The 14968-nt window shown below is 55.1% G+C and overlaps 4 protein-coding genes across 4 annotated transcripts; 2 read left to right on the top strand and 2 right to left on the bottom strand.

The window, feature by feature from the left end:
- Nucleotides 1–16: 16 nt before the first annotated feature.
- CDEST_00582 (Putative pre-mRNA-splicing factor BUD31) lies at nucleotides 17–790 on the bottom strand. Its single transcript, XM_062916741.1, has 2 exons — nucleotides 360–790; nucleotides 17–301 (listed from the first exon to the last, which is right to left on the bottom strand). Exons 1-2 carry the CDS (start codon nucleotides 657–659, stop codon nucleotides 158–160), a joined length of 444 nt encoding a protein of 147 aa, XP_062772792.1. The 5' UTR covers nucleotides 660–790; the 3' UTR covers nucleotides 17–157.
- A 115-nt stretch (nucleotides 791–905) lies between these two features.
- CDEST_00581 (Putative NADH dehydrogenase [ubiquinone] (complex I), alpha subcomplex, subunit 6) lies at nucleotides 906–1907 on the top strand. The gene is made up of 5 exons (XM_062916740.1): nucleotides 906–1043; nucleotides 1098–1159; nucleotides 1294–1440; nucleotides 1573–1683; nucleotides 1814–1907. Exons 1-5 carry the CDS (start codon nucleotides 1001–1003, stop codon nucleotides 1823–1825), a joined length of 375 nt encoding a protein of 124 aa, XP_062772791.1. The 5' UTR covers nucleotides 906–1000; the 3' UTR covers nucleotides 1826–1907.
- An 8-nt stretch (nucleotides 1908–1915) lies between these two features.
- CDEST_00580 (Putative DNA-directed RNA polymerase Rpb11, 13-16kDa subunit, RNA polymerase, RBP11-like subunit) lies at nucleotides 1916–2794 on the bottom strand. The gene is made up of 4 exons (XM_062916739.1): nucleotides 2504–2794; nucleotides 2335–2426; nucleotides 2193–2269; nucleotides 1916–2124 (listed from the first exon to the last, which is right to left on the bottom strand). The coding sequence occupies exons 1-4, from the start codon at nucleotides 2648–2650 to the stop codon at nucleotides 2015–2017; spliced, it is 426 nt and encodes a 141-aa protein (XP_062772790.1). The 5' UTR covers nucleotides 2651–2794; the 3' UTR covers nucleotides 1916–2014.
- A 7306-nt stretch (nucleotides 2795–10100) lies between these two features.
- On the top strand, nucleotides 10101–13710 carry CDEST_00579 (uncharacterized protein). The gene is made up of 2 exons (XM_062916738.1): nucleotides 10101–11659; nucleotides 11730–13710. The coding sequence occupies exons 1-2, from the start codon at nucleotides 11439–11441 to the stop codon at nucleotides 12808–12810; spliced, it is 1302 nt and encodes a 433-aa protein (XP_062772789.1). The 5' UTR covers nucleotides 10101–11438; the 3' UTR covers nucleotides 12811–13710.
- Nucleotides 13711–14968: the final 1258 nt, after the last annotated feature.

The following is a 14968-nucleotide window of genomic DNA, read 5'->3' as shown; positions in this document are numbered from 1 at the left end:
ATCACTACCTCTTTGCGAAAAAGTCATGACCAGAGTGATCGTACACTAGGTCGGAATCATCCCCCACACCGAGCGCCGAACGCCAGTCCTCCACGGCTGAAAGTCTCGCGGATATGAGTTTCCCAAGAAAAGTCGTCGAGCAGCTGCGCCAAATCTTCTAGTCGCTAGAGGCGCAGCCGTGGCACCCGCAGCTGACGCATTGAACGTCCTGGTCTTCCTTGAGCTGGGCTTTCGGGACTCGGCATATGCACGTCGAGTTGAAGTTGGTCTCCTTGGTCTGGACGCAGCGCAGGCAGCAGAGCTGTCGCGGGCGTTAGTATTCAATCATGGAAGAACGGCTCGAGGGGGCGTGCTCATACCTTTTCGTAACCCTGCTTCTTCCACTTGGCGATCAACATGGCATCGGCGTACCCGTTCTTAAGCAGCCATTCGTACAGCTGCTTGCTAATGGCCTCCTTCTCGTAGTACAGGTCGTAGATATATCTGCTTCGTGTGTGCGCGATTTGGAAGATCTCCCACTGCGCCTGATGCTTCGGCCCCGTCGGTGGCGGCTTGTTCTGCGCGTCCTTCATTTTGTTCTGGAAGATGAGGAGCTGGTCCTCGATGTCGCCGAAGCCTTCTGGGGGCGGCTTGCGCTTCGAGGATCGCACTGGAGGCATATTTGAGCTGGCGTTCTTCGTGAGGCAGTTTCGGGTAAACGGTAGTCGTTTCGAAAATCAGTCGCGTCGCGGTCGTATGCTGGATGACGAAGGAGGTGGTGTTCGAAGGCTGGGTACACAAGGAATGTATGTGGTGGGGCAAAGACTTTCGATAGTCACTTTATCGCACTTGCTGTGCTAGGCCATCAAGCTGACTAAGGAGCCACACGTGATTGGGCGGCTCTCCCCCAACCTTGGATCGGAGAGCTTCACAAGATTCCCGACGACGAACAGAACGCCGGTCGGCAATTACGCAGCAGCAACCCGCTCTCCTCCCCTTCACCAGCATCGTCGCGCCCACCATGGCCATCACTCCGACCCAATTTGCAAAGACGACTCGGCAGTGTGAGTAGCGCGTCCCAATTGACCCCCATGATCTCCCACTGATCCCTTGACCAGCGGCCAACTGGAACGACGCAAAGCGCCGGGTTCTCTCTACGTACAGAGAATGGATCCGAGCTGTATGTTCATCTCCTCCCTTCCGATAAGCCCACCGCAGGTATTTAGATTGACGAATCTTCGACCTGAACCGAGCATTCGCAATTGAGTTGAAAGGGAACACAGGTAGAGTGCTAATCCGGTGATGCGGTACCAGGCGCCTGAGATCCAGACGATGTACAATGTTCCCCTGCCCGTGTCCGTCCTCCGCACACGGATACGCGAGGAGTTCGAGCGTCACAGGTTCGCCAAAAAGCTTCCCGTGGTGGACGTCCTTCTCTTCAAGAGCCACGCCGAATACCAGGTATGGAACCGACCTGCTTATTGAAGGTTGTATGGGGGTACAGAGGAAGAGAGAGGACGAGCCTTCAATACGATGAGACATACGGATGAAATGGAGAACGTGCGAAAGCTGACACCTGGCACCCAATTTTAGGAGACGATGAACTTTTGGAAGCAGACCACGCACATTATGTCCTACTTTAAGGAGGAGAACTTTAGAGGCGACAAGCGGTTGCCCAACAGCTTCATGACCGGATTCTTGGAGGTAAGTCGCGACGGCGGGATAACGGCTACGAGGGGCTCGGTGCACACCCCCGAGAGAGGACTCGCAAACGGAAGAAGAGGCGTCGGCCTGTCTGGGTTCTTGACGCGCATGCTGACCAAACCTTGTCTAGGGCCGCAACTAAGAGCGCTGGATGGAATCAGAGCTCGTGTACATAAACTATACAACAATTTCAACAACGAAAAAAAAAACCATTTCCCGCAAAACAACGCGAAAACTCCAATTGGGTTGTCTCTCTCTCTTTTCTCTATGCAACTGATGATCCCTAAACGCCCAGTCTGTTTTGGCATGTGAGGAAAGCCTCGTCAGGTTACTACGAACGGCCAAACTCATCCTTGGCGCGAATGAACTCCTCGGCGACGGTGTCGCTGAGGGCTTGCAAGTCCTTGAGGCCCTTTTGCAGAGCCGCGACGGCGGTACCGTCTGTGACGAAGCGGTCAGCTTGTTTTCAAGAGATGCCGCGAATGGCCCCCGGGGGAGGGGGTGCTCACCATAGGTCTGGATTCTGATGTTCATTTTGGCCTCTGAGGGGTGGGGAATGGCATAGGCGCAGAACTCGACATCGGGGCTGAGCGCAGTGTTAGCGACGGTGTAGTTGTAGCTTTAAACCGTGCCGGAAGTGAGATGTCCTACTTCTTCATGATGATGAATCTCAACGCATTCCCGAGCGTGTGGCCCTCGTCAATGAACTCGAACGAGGCGGCAGTGTCTGTTGAGCCGGGCAGCTGTTGGGCGGGTCAGCTCTCACTTCACCTTACACACGACGATTACCAGAATTAAAGGCGGGGGTAGAAAGACTCACGATCTTGACGCGCTGGGACTCCTCCTCCTCTTCCTCTTCCTCCTGCTCAGGCGACTCATCCTGGACCTCGGCCTCCTCCTCTTCGGGCTGGTAAGACGTGGGCGCCTCGTCCATGGGGACGTCTTCTGAGGTCGTTCTGCCGGGCATTTTCGGTATTTTTGGTGTGGCTTTTATGTTTATATAATTTTCTGAAAACGACGCCTCCTGGTTTGTTTGACCGAATGGAAGTCCTGGCGCAGCGTGTCTGTATTTTGTCTTCCGGTCTGGTCGTGGGTATCGTTCAGTTCACCTCCCAAGCCGAAAACTGCGACTTGCAGCGGCTTCCCGAATTTTTTTGATAACGGTACCGCGGGTCGATTTGATAAGCTGACAGTTGGCGCCGCGGCTCTCTCTTTCGAGCTCCATCCGGCGCCAGCCGGTCACTATAGAGCGCTGTGTTACCTAATATTGCCCTCCTTGGTCAAGTGTCGCATCGCCAACATGGATGGTTTCTATCGCCGCCATACCTAAGCGCCACAAGTGACAAAGAAACAGCAGAAAATCATACCCTCTTATTCAACGGTAAAAAGTCTATCGCTCGGCAGTTGCATGATCTCGGGCAAGTCTTGTCCCTCCAACAGGTGGAAAATACCAAACGAAGAAGAAAAAAAGGTATAAAGAAGAAAAAAAAGAAGAAAAAGCAGTTATCACGTTCTGGTTTTTCACGCTGCCATTGCCGATAAAATTGCGGCTTGCCAAGTCTGCTGACCACGGACGGTTCACTCGCTCGCCCGCTGCGACTTACAAACCTGTGATGCCAGGCCGCTTGGTAGACAGTTCCATAATGGGGAAAATGAATAATCAATGAAAAAAAAAGTGCGTGGCGAGACGCAGTCGAAGACGAAAGAGTTCAATGACATCTGCAGCAAGCAACATAGCAGCTAATTGGCCGAGTGCAACGACCGAGACAGGGACGACTGGCTGAGATATGTCCCCCAAGCCACCAGACTTGAGTATGCGCCAAACGTTCTAGGAAAAGCAATCACGCACTGACTCATTCCCTCAAGCCCGGGTCACCGATCGTAGGCATCCATCGCCTTCCATTTGTCGATAATCTATCCCGAGCCGCTGTTATGGCGTGTTGCAGAACCATTGTGACTTGACAGCGGTGGATTGAGCCCGACTAGAGGCGCGGTAAGTAGTATTTGGGATCCCAGGAGTCATCGACAGCGGCATCATGAAAGTCTTTGTAAATCTTGTAAATCAATGAAGACTCGGCCATCTGTCTCTGGGTCCACAACGGGCGTCTCCCGAACCGACAGCCAGGTACCGGGTGAATGTCTCGGCGAGACCCTGAAGAAACGCCCCGAACGACGAGCCATGTGATATTTGCTGAGGTGTTGAAATTCTTGATATCTGCTCCAAAGCGCGCGAAAGGGTGGAGACATCGACGCGGATTTGAACGTATCACAACATTGCGCATCGTTCGCCGCAAACCCCAAAACTCATGCCAGAGAGAAGGGATGGGGAGAGGCTAACCGGCAGAAAACATAATCGCGATCCTGGACGCTGGAGTAGCCAAAGCGCGATGCAGAGAAAGCGACCCGCCGCTCCTTCTCCAAGCCCAGAAAGGCCGCCCCGGTTTACCCCCTCCCGGTCAGACGACCTGCGTTCGGATTGTATTGTTGGCTTGCTAAGCGGCTGCCAACCCGAACTTCACAGTTTCGTGATCGCCCGGCGCTGTCACATCAGAAACAGGTTTTGATTGGCCGCCAACCGCCCGTCTCGTTTCAAGACAAACCGGCTTCTCAAACATGATTGGCTCGCTTTCTTCGTCCTCAAACCGCAGCCCAGTCGTTGGGGTTTGGCTGAGGGGAATCAGGGGATACTATCGTGACTGTGTGAGGTAAAGGCAATGAGAGCAATACGTACCGCTATCCCTATTCGGATTGGCAGGAAGCACTGTACCCAGTCGCATGGGTTGGCGAATGGATTTGCAGGATAATGAACAAGAATTAACGGCAAAATTGTCTGTGAGCACCCGGGTCTTCGTCGAGAGATGGGACGGAGGCGGGAGAGACATGGGGGAGGTGTAGGTGTATGGACAGTTGCGAGGGCTACGCACAAATCAAAAGGCAAGATTTTTTCTCGATCACACGCGGCTACGGAACGAGCTGAGAGATAGGTCCGTCTGTATCCGGTGTGAAGGAAACTTGCTGCTCCAATTAGAGATGGGGTTGGTCGTCCCGAAGGAAGATGAAAAGGAAATTTCTAGGGGATGTAACGTCGACGACGAACCTGGAACTCTAGTGGGGATTTAGGCGACAGGGGGCGGGCGAGGGCATGGGTTCGACAAAGTGCAGAACAGAGCGGTCCAGGCGGAGTGATGACACCTGAAAACCGATAGATCAGGAGGAGTCGATCGTCGTGGCAATACTGCCTTTCCCATCTACGAATACATCAAGTTGCGATTTAGCATGGATGCATGGGAAGGAGGGAAATTTGATGGTCGACAGCATGCGCAGGAACTGGCACCGGCAGCGGTGACCGACGATGGCGGCATGGAGAAGGCTGCAACTCTCAGACTCGACTAATCAACTTCATGCTGATGGTGCCTGCGCGCGTGTGCCACATCACAACTCAGCCTCTTCATCGAGCGACTGAAAAGAGGCTGGTGATACAAGTGGGTTTGCGGCTTAACCGTTGTCTGATATTGCCGGTATCTTCAGGAACGGTTTAGCATGGGTGTCCACCCTTCCGGACCCCAGCTCTGCCCAGCCCTGCCGTGTGGAGGAGACAGAAGAGAGAGCGAGAGAGCGCCCGACCGTTAAGCCAGCAGTACTCTATACTTTGTACGGATATAGATGCTGATGGTAATCTCGCCAACTCAGCCTTCAGGAGGCTCAGGCGAGGTTCAATATTGTAAATGGGAGGGGCGGGTTTCAGCAATGACCAGTCGCCCTACGAGTGGCTACTGATCGTCGATGGCTGTCGTGGTCGATATCCCATGCGGGCATGGCGAAAGAGGAATGCCACAGCAGAACACATGATCTGAATAAGAAGCCAGCTGCTTTCGACGCTCCTCGTGTCTCTTGAGCAACTGCGATTAGCAGCGCGGCAACGACAAGCAATAAGAGTCGAGGGACTCGCTTTGCTTTATTGTTAGTGGGAACGCCGCCTCTAGCTCCTAGCTTGCTGGCGGTGACTGGCGTGCCGCCGCGCGACACCAACAGGAAAGGCGAGCCATGGTGCCCGCCGTCCTGTTTGAGCCATTGATGGTCGATTGGGTAACCGACCTTGTGCAGATTCATCCATGTGGAGTTGCTGGGTCCGTCAGATGAATGTGATCAAGGGGGGGGGGGGGGGGGGCGGGCGAGGGGTTTGATAGTGGACGAGCAAAGGTGGGGAAGCACTATATTTCACCGGTGAGAGTCTCGTCCGAATTTCTGTCAAAATATCCCGAGCCTATCATGGGAAATTTCAGGCTCTCTCTGTTGGATTGGCAATGACTTCATTGCATCGTTTGGACTTTGGAACCCACCACTCGAAGGACTCTAGGAAACATGGAGGGACAGGGCTCTTCGTCAATCGTCAATCGAGGATCGAATGTCCGTCCCCTCCTTCGATTGTACTTGAGAACTCCGGTGAGCTCGTTCGGCTCGTGTTTCCGACGATGAGCTCAGAGATTTGGTCGTCACAATCCACACAGGCTTCTGCATTTGAGGTGGTTCTGAATGCAGATGCTGCACGTAGGTCACTCGTTCTCTGGGGGCTGTCAGCAGTTTCCCTTTCCCATTCCAACTGCTCGCCACACCACCACCGTCATCCCCCAATCTCGGGGTTCCTCTGGGGGCCGCATTGTCTAACATCTGCCGGACAGGAGAGAGTTTAACGTGTCGAAGCCCTGCGCAAGCGTTCGGCTTGCCCAATGACCCGCAGACGGTCGGCGGCGCGGCACGAACAGCACCAATATTACCACCATGGCTCTACTTGTAGTTGGGGTGTACCCATTAGTACCTAGGTGCGGGAAAGCTCAGGCACGGGTACCAGGTGCAGGCGCAGGCGCAGGCGTTCCCGGTAAGTGTACGATGTAGACGCATTGGCGTAAGCACGAGCCATCCGGGCTGGCCGTCTGGCGGTGCTTTTCAGGGTCCGGTGACAGGTTGAAAGCTATCGATACCACCAGCCCCCGCCCCCTCCTTCACAGTGTTTTGCAATACACTCGGCGACGGCGACATGACGACAGTATAGTGACGATAGGCGCCTCGCGGGGCCCCTCCGTCGTCTGGCCCATCGGAGCTTAGCACGTAAGACGTAGACGTGGTTGTAAGTGTACCATCCGCACACTTTCTTGCACAGGATGAGACGGCGGTGAAAGCGATGAGCGTTTCTATGTGCTGCATGCTGCGGCGGTTGAAACAACCGAGTCCCGGTTCCGGCTGCTCCACTAGCAGGGCAAACCCCGTTGTGGGAGCGTTAGGGGTTCTCGCAAGGTAAGCAGAAGCTGAGCAGCGGATTGAATTGCCTCAAAGGCAGAAACCGCAACTGCGGACACATTGATGGTACGCATGTTCGAAAATAGTCTCCCCATGGTAAGGGTTTTTGTAGACCGTCTTTAGTTCAGTATACACGACACAAGCCGTTGGGTGGCGATGGAGCTGGTTTCGGGCAAACATGTCAGGCTGGGTCTGCGTCGGATGGAACAGCGAAGCGCAGCCAAGCGGCGGATCTGATGCAATGAAGAAAAGTCATCGAGCTAAGGCTGCGAAGGTATTCGTCGACCGGGAGGAGTCTTCTCTGTATCTGTAACCTGCGGCAAAGTCAACCGAACCAGAGACGCCAGCGATACTGCAAGCAGTAAGCACCCGAGAAATTGTGTTTCCGTCCGGTCTTCCTCGACAATTTCCGTACCTTAATCTGTCGTGTGGGTATGGGTGTGGTGTGCCTTGCCGTACTCGATTTCGCCATCGGCAACCAACCAACTATGAAGAAGCAATGCGCTCAGCGCCGGCTGGCTTGTCCGTGAGTATTGTCTGTGATAGAGTGTAACAATCGCGGCACATGGATGATGGAGGTAACGCTGGGTTGGGAACAAGAGGAGAGAGTATGTTCCAACTACCTACCTGCCTATCTACATAGGGATTACACGTTCCATTCCTCAGACTCGGCTGGTTAGGTTGGCCCAAAACCATAGCCAAGCAACCAAATGCGAAGGCTAGGCTCCTCGGGTGCCTGGCAGATCGGGGATATCTTGTCTCGCGTAAGGAGAATTGTCGTCCGGTGTCGTCCAAGGTCGAAGGCCGACCCATGAGGCCAATCTATGCCCGCCGATCTGTGGCCACCCTGGCAATCTGGTTGAGGAGATTCGACTCTTCAAAAGAGAGAAAAGGAGGGTGACGGGCGCGAGCAAGTGGGCCAGCGGTGGCTTGAGTGTTGCAGCATTCGCCGGTATCGAACCCAATCAGAAACAATAGTCTGCTCTTTCTGCTGCAACTTGTAAGGTAGTTGGGACACCAAGGGGAGCGGGGGCGGGATTTGGGGTAAGATGTGCTAGTATCCTAACGCAGCCCTGATCCAAAGCAAAGCCAACACGGCAAGGTATCTCAGGCACGCCGGCAAAGGTACCTTGCCTTAGCTTCCCAATGGCCTGGCATGGTTAACAGATTCCGTAGCAGCTTCCACGTCCAGCTGCCAGCTTCAGTAAATCACCGTGTATCCGTCCTTGGACCCTGTCGTGGCGATGCCACCAGGTGGTCCACGGCCTCCCCTCGTGCATGGAGGCCGGGGAAGCGCACCTGCCTCTGTAATCCCATGGCTCACGATGGTCAACAGGAGGTGTTTAACTCGAGTGTGTTATTAGGAGTTGTTCGGGGGTATCCGTTCCCAGTGGACTCTGAGGGGTGGGGGGGGGGGGGGGGGGGGGGGTGGTTGATCAGCCATAGCTTCAGTCCTGTCATCCCGTCGTCTCCCTTCCCGAATAGGAAGTATGGGCTGTGTGGGAGTCAGAGACAGGGGACCGACGATCCGACGAGAGGGTAGGATGGGACTGGGAATGAGCGAGAATGTGAGAGAGAGAAAAAGAGAACCCCACCTAGGGGTGTGAGCATTAATGTAAAACAGTCTATGAATACGGAGCTTAGGCGTCCCCGTCCACACATCCATCCCTCAGGACCCGGTGGATGCGAAATGCCAGATTTTGATGTCTTCGACAGGTCGACGACTTTGAGCATTAGCTGGGATTAGGATTGGTGATGGTTTTGTTTTACCCCCCCCCCCCCCCCCCCCCAAATAATCATAGATGTATTCGTAGATGATGAATGGCCTTCAGGCTGGCTGCTCGGCATGCTCCTCCACACACCTCATCTCATCTCAGCTCATCACTTTGTCTCCCACGAACCGTCCAAGGCATGATTGACAAAACACCCCTAACTTTGCCCACTCCACGTTGGTTTTAGCACCCCTGGAAGCTCCTGTCTTGATCTGTCCTGGTTTGAGTTGAGTTGAGGTACACTCTCCACTATTGCCACACGGCTGCAAACCAACCAACAGCCGAAGTAGCTGTTGCGGTTGCTGCTGTCGTTGTCGTTGTGCCTGACGCTTGGAAGCGCTTCGCCAGTTGAAGGTGGGCTTGACGATGAGGGTCGAAGTGAACGTGGGATGAGAGAGAAACAAAATGAAGGAGAGGCCACAGCCGTCATCGTCTCCCATCCAATCGACCCTGTGCTCGAATAATCTATCCACTGACCGAAATGGAGTTCGAGTATTGGTTTACACTAGAAGTCTAGACTGCACCACCGTCACCAACATGCGCGTGCATGCTTGGACGGCGCAAGAGCACCAGTGGATATGGCATGTGTGGCCTGACCAGTGATGATGACAGACTCAGAGAGGTTCAGGTGAATGGATGCTGCTGCACCTGTACTTGCAACCCCAGCAGCAACTTGATATTATCCCCGTAGATACACGCCTCCCCCTCTTGATTTTCTTCTTCTTCCTCCCACGGAACAAGCACCCCTCCTCCCCTTCGTTACATCCAGCAGCCAGTCAGTCAATCGCATCTCTCTTTCTCCCTCTCTCTTTCTCTCTTTATCTCTCTCCCCATTCTGTGCAGCATGCATTTCCGGAGCCCCTTGTGGCAAGTGGTTGTCGCTCTTCAAGTCTACGACCTGCAGACACTGTGAAATACCTAGGAATCGGGTTCACGGAGCAATAACGTCGATGAGAGAATAAAATAGGTGAAAATAAAATGGCCCAGTGTGTCTGTCAGCTGGGCCATGATTGTGTCACCTCGTGTCCCCCTTTCATAAGAAAATAAAACAACCATACAATTGCCCCTCTAAACTTATCCCCCCTCCTCCAAGCGCAAGGAACCGTCCTCCGCCATCTCCAAGATCCATCCCTCCACTGTGTGAGTGTGTGTGTGTCGGCCCCGGTCGGTTCTTGAGCTTTCTCCATCCAGTCCCGTCCTTCGTGTCGCAGCCTTTTTCTCATCGCTAGACACACTTGTCACTGGATTGTCACCACACCCCGTCTCCCGTACTCCGTACCCCCTGCCCTGGGTCCCCTTCCTTGACCTGGACAGGACTTGAGACTCAGGATCCGAGCCTTTAAACACCACCCCTCCCCTCTGTCCTCTTTCAACTTTGTTTTGCAACCCTCGTCTCGTTCAGCGCTCGCTACCCTTCCAACCTTTTTCACCCTTCCCCTACCGCATCCTTCTTCTACTTCTTCCCTCATACCCCTCCTCTTCCCACGCATCTCAAACTCTTCCGCGCCTGACCCTTTCACCCTGACGTCGCAGACGAGGTCTTTCGTTTTCCCCTCTTCTCACCCAACCCATTTCACAACTACAATCTTCTCTTTTCGTTCAATTCCACCTGACGACCCCACGGAACTCAAGACGGCCTTTCTCGCAGCCTTCTTCTGTTTCGCGCCATCTAATTAATAACGGAGATACCCCTACCAAACTCGGAAGAGAGAAAGCAAGAGAGAAAGAGAGAGAGATCGCATTCCCTCCGCTCCCCAAAAAAAGACCGACCACGAGGGATAGAAACAGCCTGATCTGCCCCCTTATCTTGACACCACCTGACACACGAGCCGACTTGTCGACCCTCTCCCCCATTGTCTTTGTCAATCAGTCAATTTTATGCCGACAGCCTGCCCCAGGCACCACTAATTCTGGCACACAAGTCGACGCTGCACATTCCAGCGCCCCCGACTCGCTCCACGCAGCAGCAACTTCGGCCGACTGCTCGTTTTATTTTACCTTATTCTTCTCCTCCTATTTCCTTCTACAATTACTCGGCGTGTTTGTTTCACAAACCATACTAGCAGACCAACCACTCGTCTGCGCTCCGATTTTCCACGGTCAACAGCAGCAGCCAGACCGCATTGCCATTACCGCCCACCGTCGCCCAGCGCACCTACGCCCCGAAGGCTAATTTCTCTCGACCAGCCCGCTCTCGGCCATTTTCGCCGAGCTCAAAGCGCAAGCCTGAAGCGCCAATCGCAGCGTCCACTGCCCGTATAAATAGGGAACACCAAGGACAAAGACTTCCAATCCAGGCCTAGCCAACCTACGAACGATAAAAAGTCGAGTCCTCGGCCTTGGCGATAGCCCTTCGACAGAAGGACTTACCCATCTCACCATTCCGCGACATATCCTCCACCTGAGGCCCATTAAAAATTGGAGCACCGAGCAAGGGAGAACCGCCCATCTCAATCACCCAGATTTTTGACGACATCGTCAACTCGTATTCTCTCCTGATCTGCGACAGACTCTTCCCATCCTTCTCACTCTCTCGCACAGTCGTTCGCCACAGTCGTAGAGCGAAAACGAGGCACCCTTTTGCATCTCAAAACGGGCAAAAAGGTCACGGGTGCAGCAGCAGCAGCAACCCGCCTCGAACGGAATCCCCCTTCATCCTTTAAACCCACATCGGACGGCATAGCAATTATGAGCACAGCGATTGCAATGGCTCCCTCTCCAGCCCCCCACGACAGACCGTCGTTCTCTTCTGATCTCGCTCCGGCGTCTTCTGCCCAGCACGCAGCTTCTTCGCCCGCTCAGCAAAGAACTCTCGCCCCAACTGGAACCCCCAATGCGACGGCACATCGCTCAGGCAGCGGCAGCCCCAGAGGCGCCGCGCAAATCCCCAAGCCATCTCCTCCTAGCACGTATGTCGCTCCATTCCCGAATAAATATGCGTCTCCTGTGGCCCTTAGCTAACTCAATGTGCTGTCTCAGTGCGCGACACGCCAATGGCGCTCCCAAGATTATCGTGAAGAAGGAGCCCAACTCCCCAGACCTGCCAACCACCCGACACAGGCCCCGCAAACTGGATCTGTCCAACAAGGGCGCTCATCCAGGCTCCAACACTCCCGGAACCGCTAGACCTATGACTGCCCGGGAGAATCTGGGTATCCAGGAGGTCGGCCTCGCCTGTCTCTCGCCTGGATTTGTCACGCAAGACCCTGTCATGAAGGAGCAGCTCCAGCGCAGCATGAGCGTAAGGGATCAGCAACGCATGATCATCGAGCAGAGAATGCAGCAGCAGTCAGCCAAGGGTGACGGTCCAGACACCTCCGGCAAGGACCCGGTGTCGCAATTTGCGGCCAAGACCCCTGGAATGTCTCGCAGAAACAAAGCTCAGCTTTCTATTCTGCCGCCCTCGGCCGAGTCCTTCGCCAACGAGCGCGTCATCCAGTCTGCTCCTTTGGGGCACTCCTTCACAGGTCGTCAACACCCCGCACCTCTGACCCGTCACATCGCGAACCAACCGAATACTCTGTCCAACACCTCCCACATTCACCACGTTCCCGCCAACCAGACCAACAACCGCCTGCCCCCCATCAGTGACGTCTTCGGCCAGGTCTCCGGTCATCCCGAGAACGCCCCCAACTCGCTTTACCCTCAAAGCAGCTCGCGGCCCCCTATGGCATCGCCCGGCCAACCCCCCCAGATGCAACACGGCCCCCCGACTTCTGGGCGTGCGCGGGAGTACAAGTCTGCCGAGGAGGCTCAGCAAGAGATTGCAGGAGGTCGCCCCGAGCTGCTCCCTAAGATTGTGCACTACGGAAACGCTCACCAGCCTCCTACGCCGCCCTCTCCCGCCCCGGGAAGTAGGCTGGTCGATCCCAGTCGAAGCGCCAGCCGGCGCCGCACCCGTGCCGAGTATGAGGATGGCAGCCCACCCTTGGGTCACGGCCCGGCCCCACAAAGGAGAGGTCCGTTCGGTGCTGGCCGGGATAGCCCCGAGAGCCAGAGAGCAAAACGCGAGGAGTTCATCAAGCTCTGCGAGAGGGCTTGGGATCTGTTTCACTCCTAGAGGTGCTGCTTTCCTATGACTTTGAATCTTCTTCCACTTGAGCAAGACACTTCGTGTGTCCTTGCTCCGTTTCAAATACCAGCGGAACCGGAACCCGGCCCCGCACTTATCGGTCTGATCTTGACGACGTTGCATGGGTTCGGAGCAGTTTGTTACACGTCCAATGCTACTTTCTGCTGCTCGCCCCAAACCAGGTTCGGAAGAAAACATCAGCAGGAGGAACTTGGGACTGGGATTAATGTCTGTAAGTGCCGATGGACATGGTTGCGTACCGCGACACGTCTCGTCAATGAACGGAGCCGATCATCACGGTTATCGGTTTTCTCACTCGAGTGAACTAATGGACGATGATTTTCGCTTACATGCGACTGATGGGCACGAGGTGGTTGGCGCTACCGGCTTGGGGCTGTTTCTATTCTATTGGGGACTCATTTGTGTCTTGGCGACGGCAGCAATTTCATTCTCGCACTGATGGGCGGGAAGATGTGCGCCATGGGCGTTTATTTACTATGTCATTCTTGTTCTCTCGGTGTTAATGGGGAAAATGATGGGTTGGCACGATAGTCACGAGCAGAGAAGTTGTAGATCTCTGTATGTATTATCTTGAGGTCGTCTGGAAAGCGGCCGAGGGCCACCCCCCTCGGTCGCGCATATCTCACTTGTGTTTTTATGCTTGGGGGAGGGTCTGCCAACCTGTGCGCTACTTTGTCGCTTGGGATCATGTAAATCGGAGCAGCGGATACTGAAGACATGGCACGCATATACAAAGAGGCCTTTGGGCTTTCCATCTAAGGACGATTGGCTTGTGGTCCCCTCGTGGTATGCGGGGATAAGTATTAGAACAGTACAGCCAACAAGACCTTTCAACAGCCGGAATCCTACCTACGAATCTAGCCGCCGCCAGAGGAAATGATGGGCCCGGCCCAGGGAGTTAACCCAGCGTTTGCTTCAAGTTAACGTCAGTCCATAAGGATCCTTGGACTGCAGGGCTGACGTCACAACGACGCGCCCAAGGTCTGGCGATCAAAGGTCCATTGCAGCGAGCAGTGCAGCATCACAGAGGCACGGGGGTCTGTTGGGCCATCAGCAGCAGCCCACTTGCACAGTCACGTTAGGAACTATGATGGAAGATACTATAGGTAGGGCCAGCCTGGCATGGGGAAGGGGCAAAGGCAACGCCGCCGGGAAGACCAAGGGTCAAGGAGTTCCGCGGCCTAGTGACGGGCAGGAGACCTCGTATTGGGGGCCACGATAGGCGACCACCGCGGAGGTCGCCAGAAGCTTGCAGCTTGCGGCTCCCTCGGCCAAGCGCTCCGGCGCCGGCTTGATTAGGCGGGTCCGGCTGGCGGTTTCCTCTGGACCCTCGGTCATCGGCCCCGCAGCACCCGGCTGCTTCGTGAGGGTCCCTCTTTTCACCCCTGCGGACCATGCGACCCGCGGGGATGCGATCGGGTTTGGATCGAGGCGTTAGAAGCGTGGCCCCGCCGGTATCCCCCCCACAAATATTGGAGGAGATGCATGACAAGGGCCCTTGTGCCGGATGCGTGCTTAGGGGATATCGTCCCGGCCCCGCTCCCGGCTGTCTGGAAGAGAGGGGGCCGGATCCGGCAGTGGGGGGGGGGGGGGGGGGGGGTTCGGTAGCGTTCTCGGGCTTTCTTTATCGTCTTTTTTATTTCATTTTTTAGCCTGAGACTCGGGCATGGGGGGGGGCGATATTGAGTGTGATTGATTTGATGGGATGGATAGGGTAGGGGAGTAAGCAACAACGTTTGGCGTCGTCTACTACTTAGCCTCTTTCTTCCGTAGTAGGTCTTCTTACTTATCCGCCGGAGCTAGAAGACCTAGGTCGCGTTAAGGCGGGGTCCCAAAGTGCGGAGACTAGAGGGTCGATGACGCCGGTGATTTGAACCGACTGCGCCCCCTCCATCCCCCGACCCTTTACCAAGCTGCCGGATCTCGCATGGTCCAGAGGCCACGAGGTGATGTATCAGGCGAGCTGGCCTGGGCGAGCCTTTTTTGGAGCCACGGGAACTGGTGGTGGTCTGGAAGTGGTGCTTGATGAGCTGGCGCGTCGAAAGAGGCGGTGTACTTGGTGTGCTGCGATGCACGATGGTGTTAACGATGGTGGTGGTGGTGGTGGTGGTAGTATGAGTGTGCA

This window comes from Colletotrichum destructivum, chromosome 1, assembly GCF_034447905.1.
Source record: "Colletotrichum destructivum chromosome 1, complete sequence".
NCBI lineage: Eukaryota > Fungi > Ascomycota > Sordariomycetes > Glomerellales > Glomerellaceae > Colletotrichum > Colletotrichum destructivum.
The sequence above is the reverse complement of the archived record's forward strand: the minus strand, read 5'-3'. Positions and strand labels throughout refer to the sequence as shown.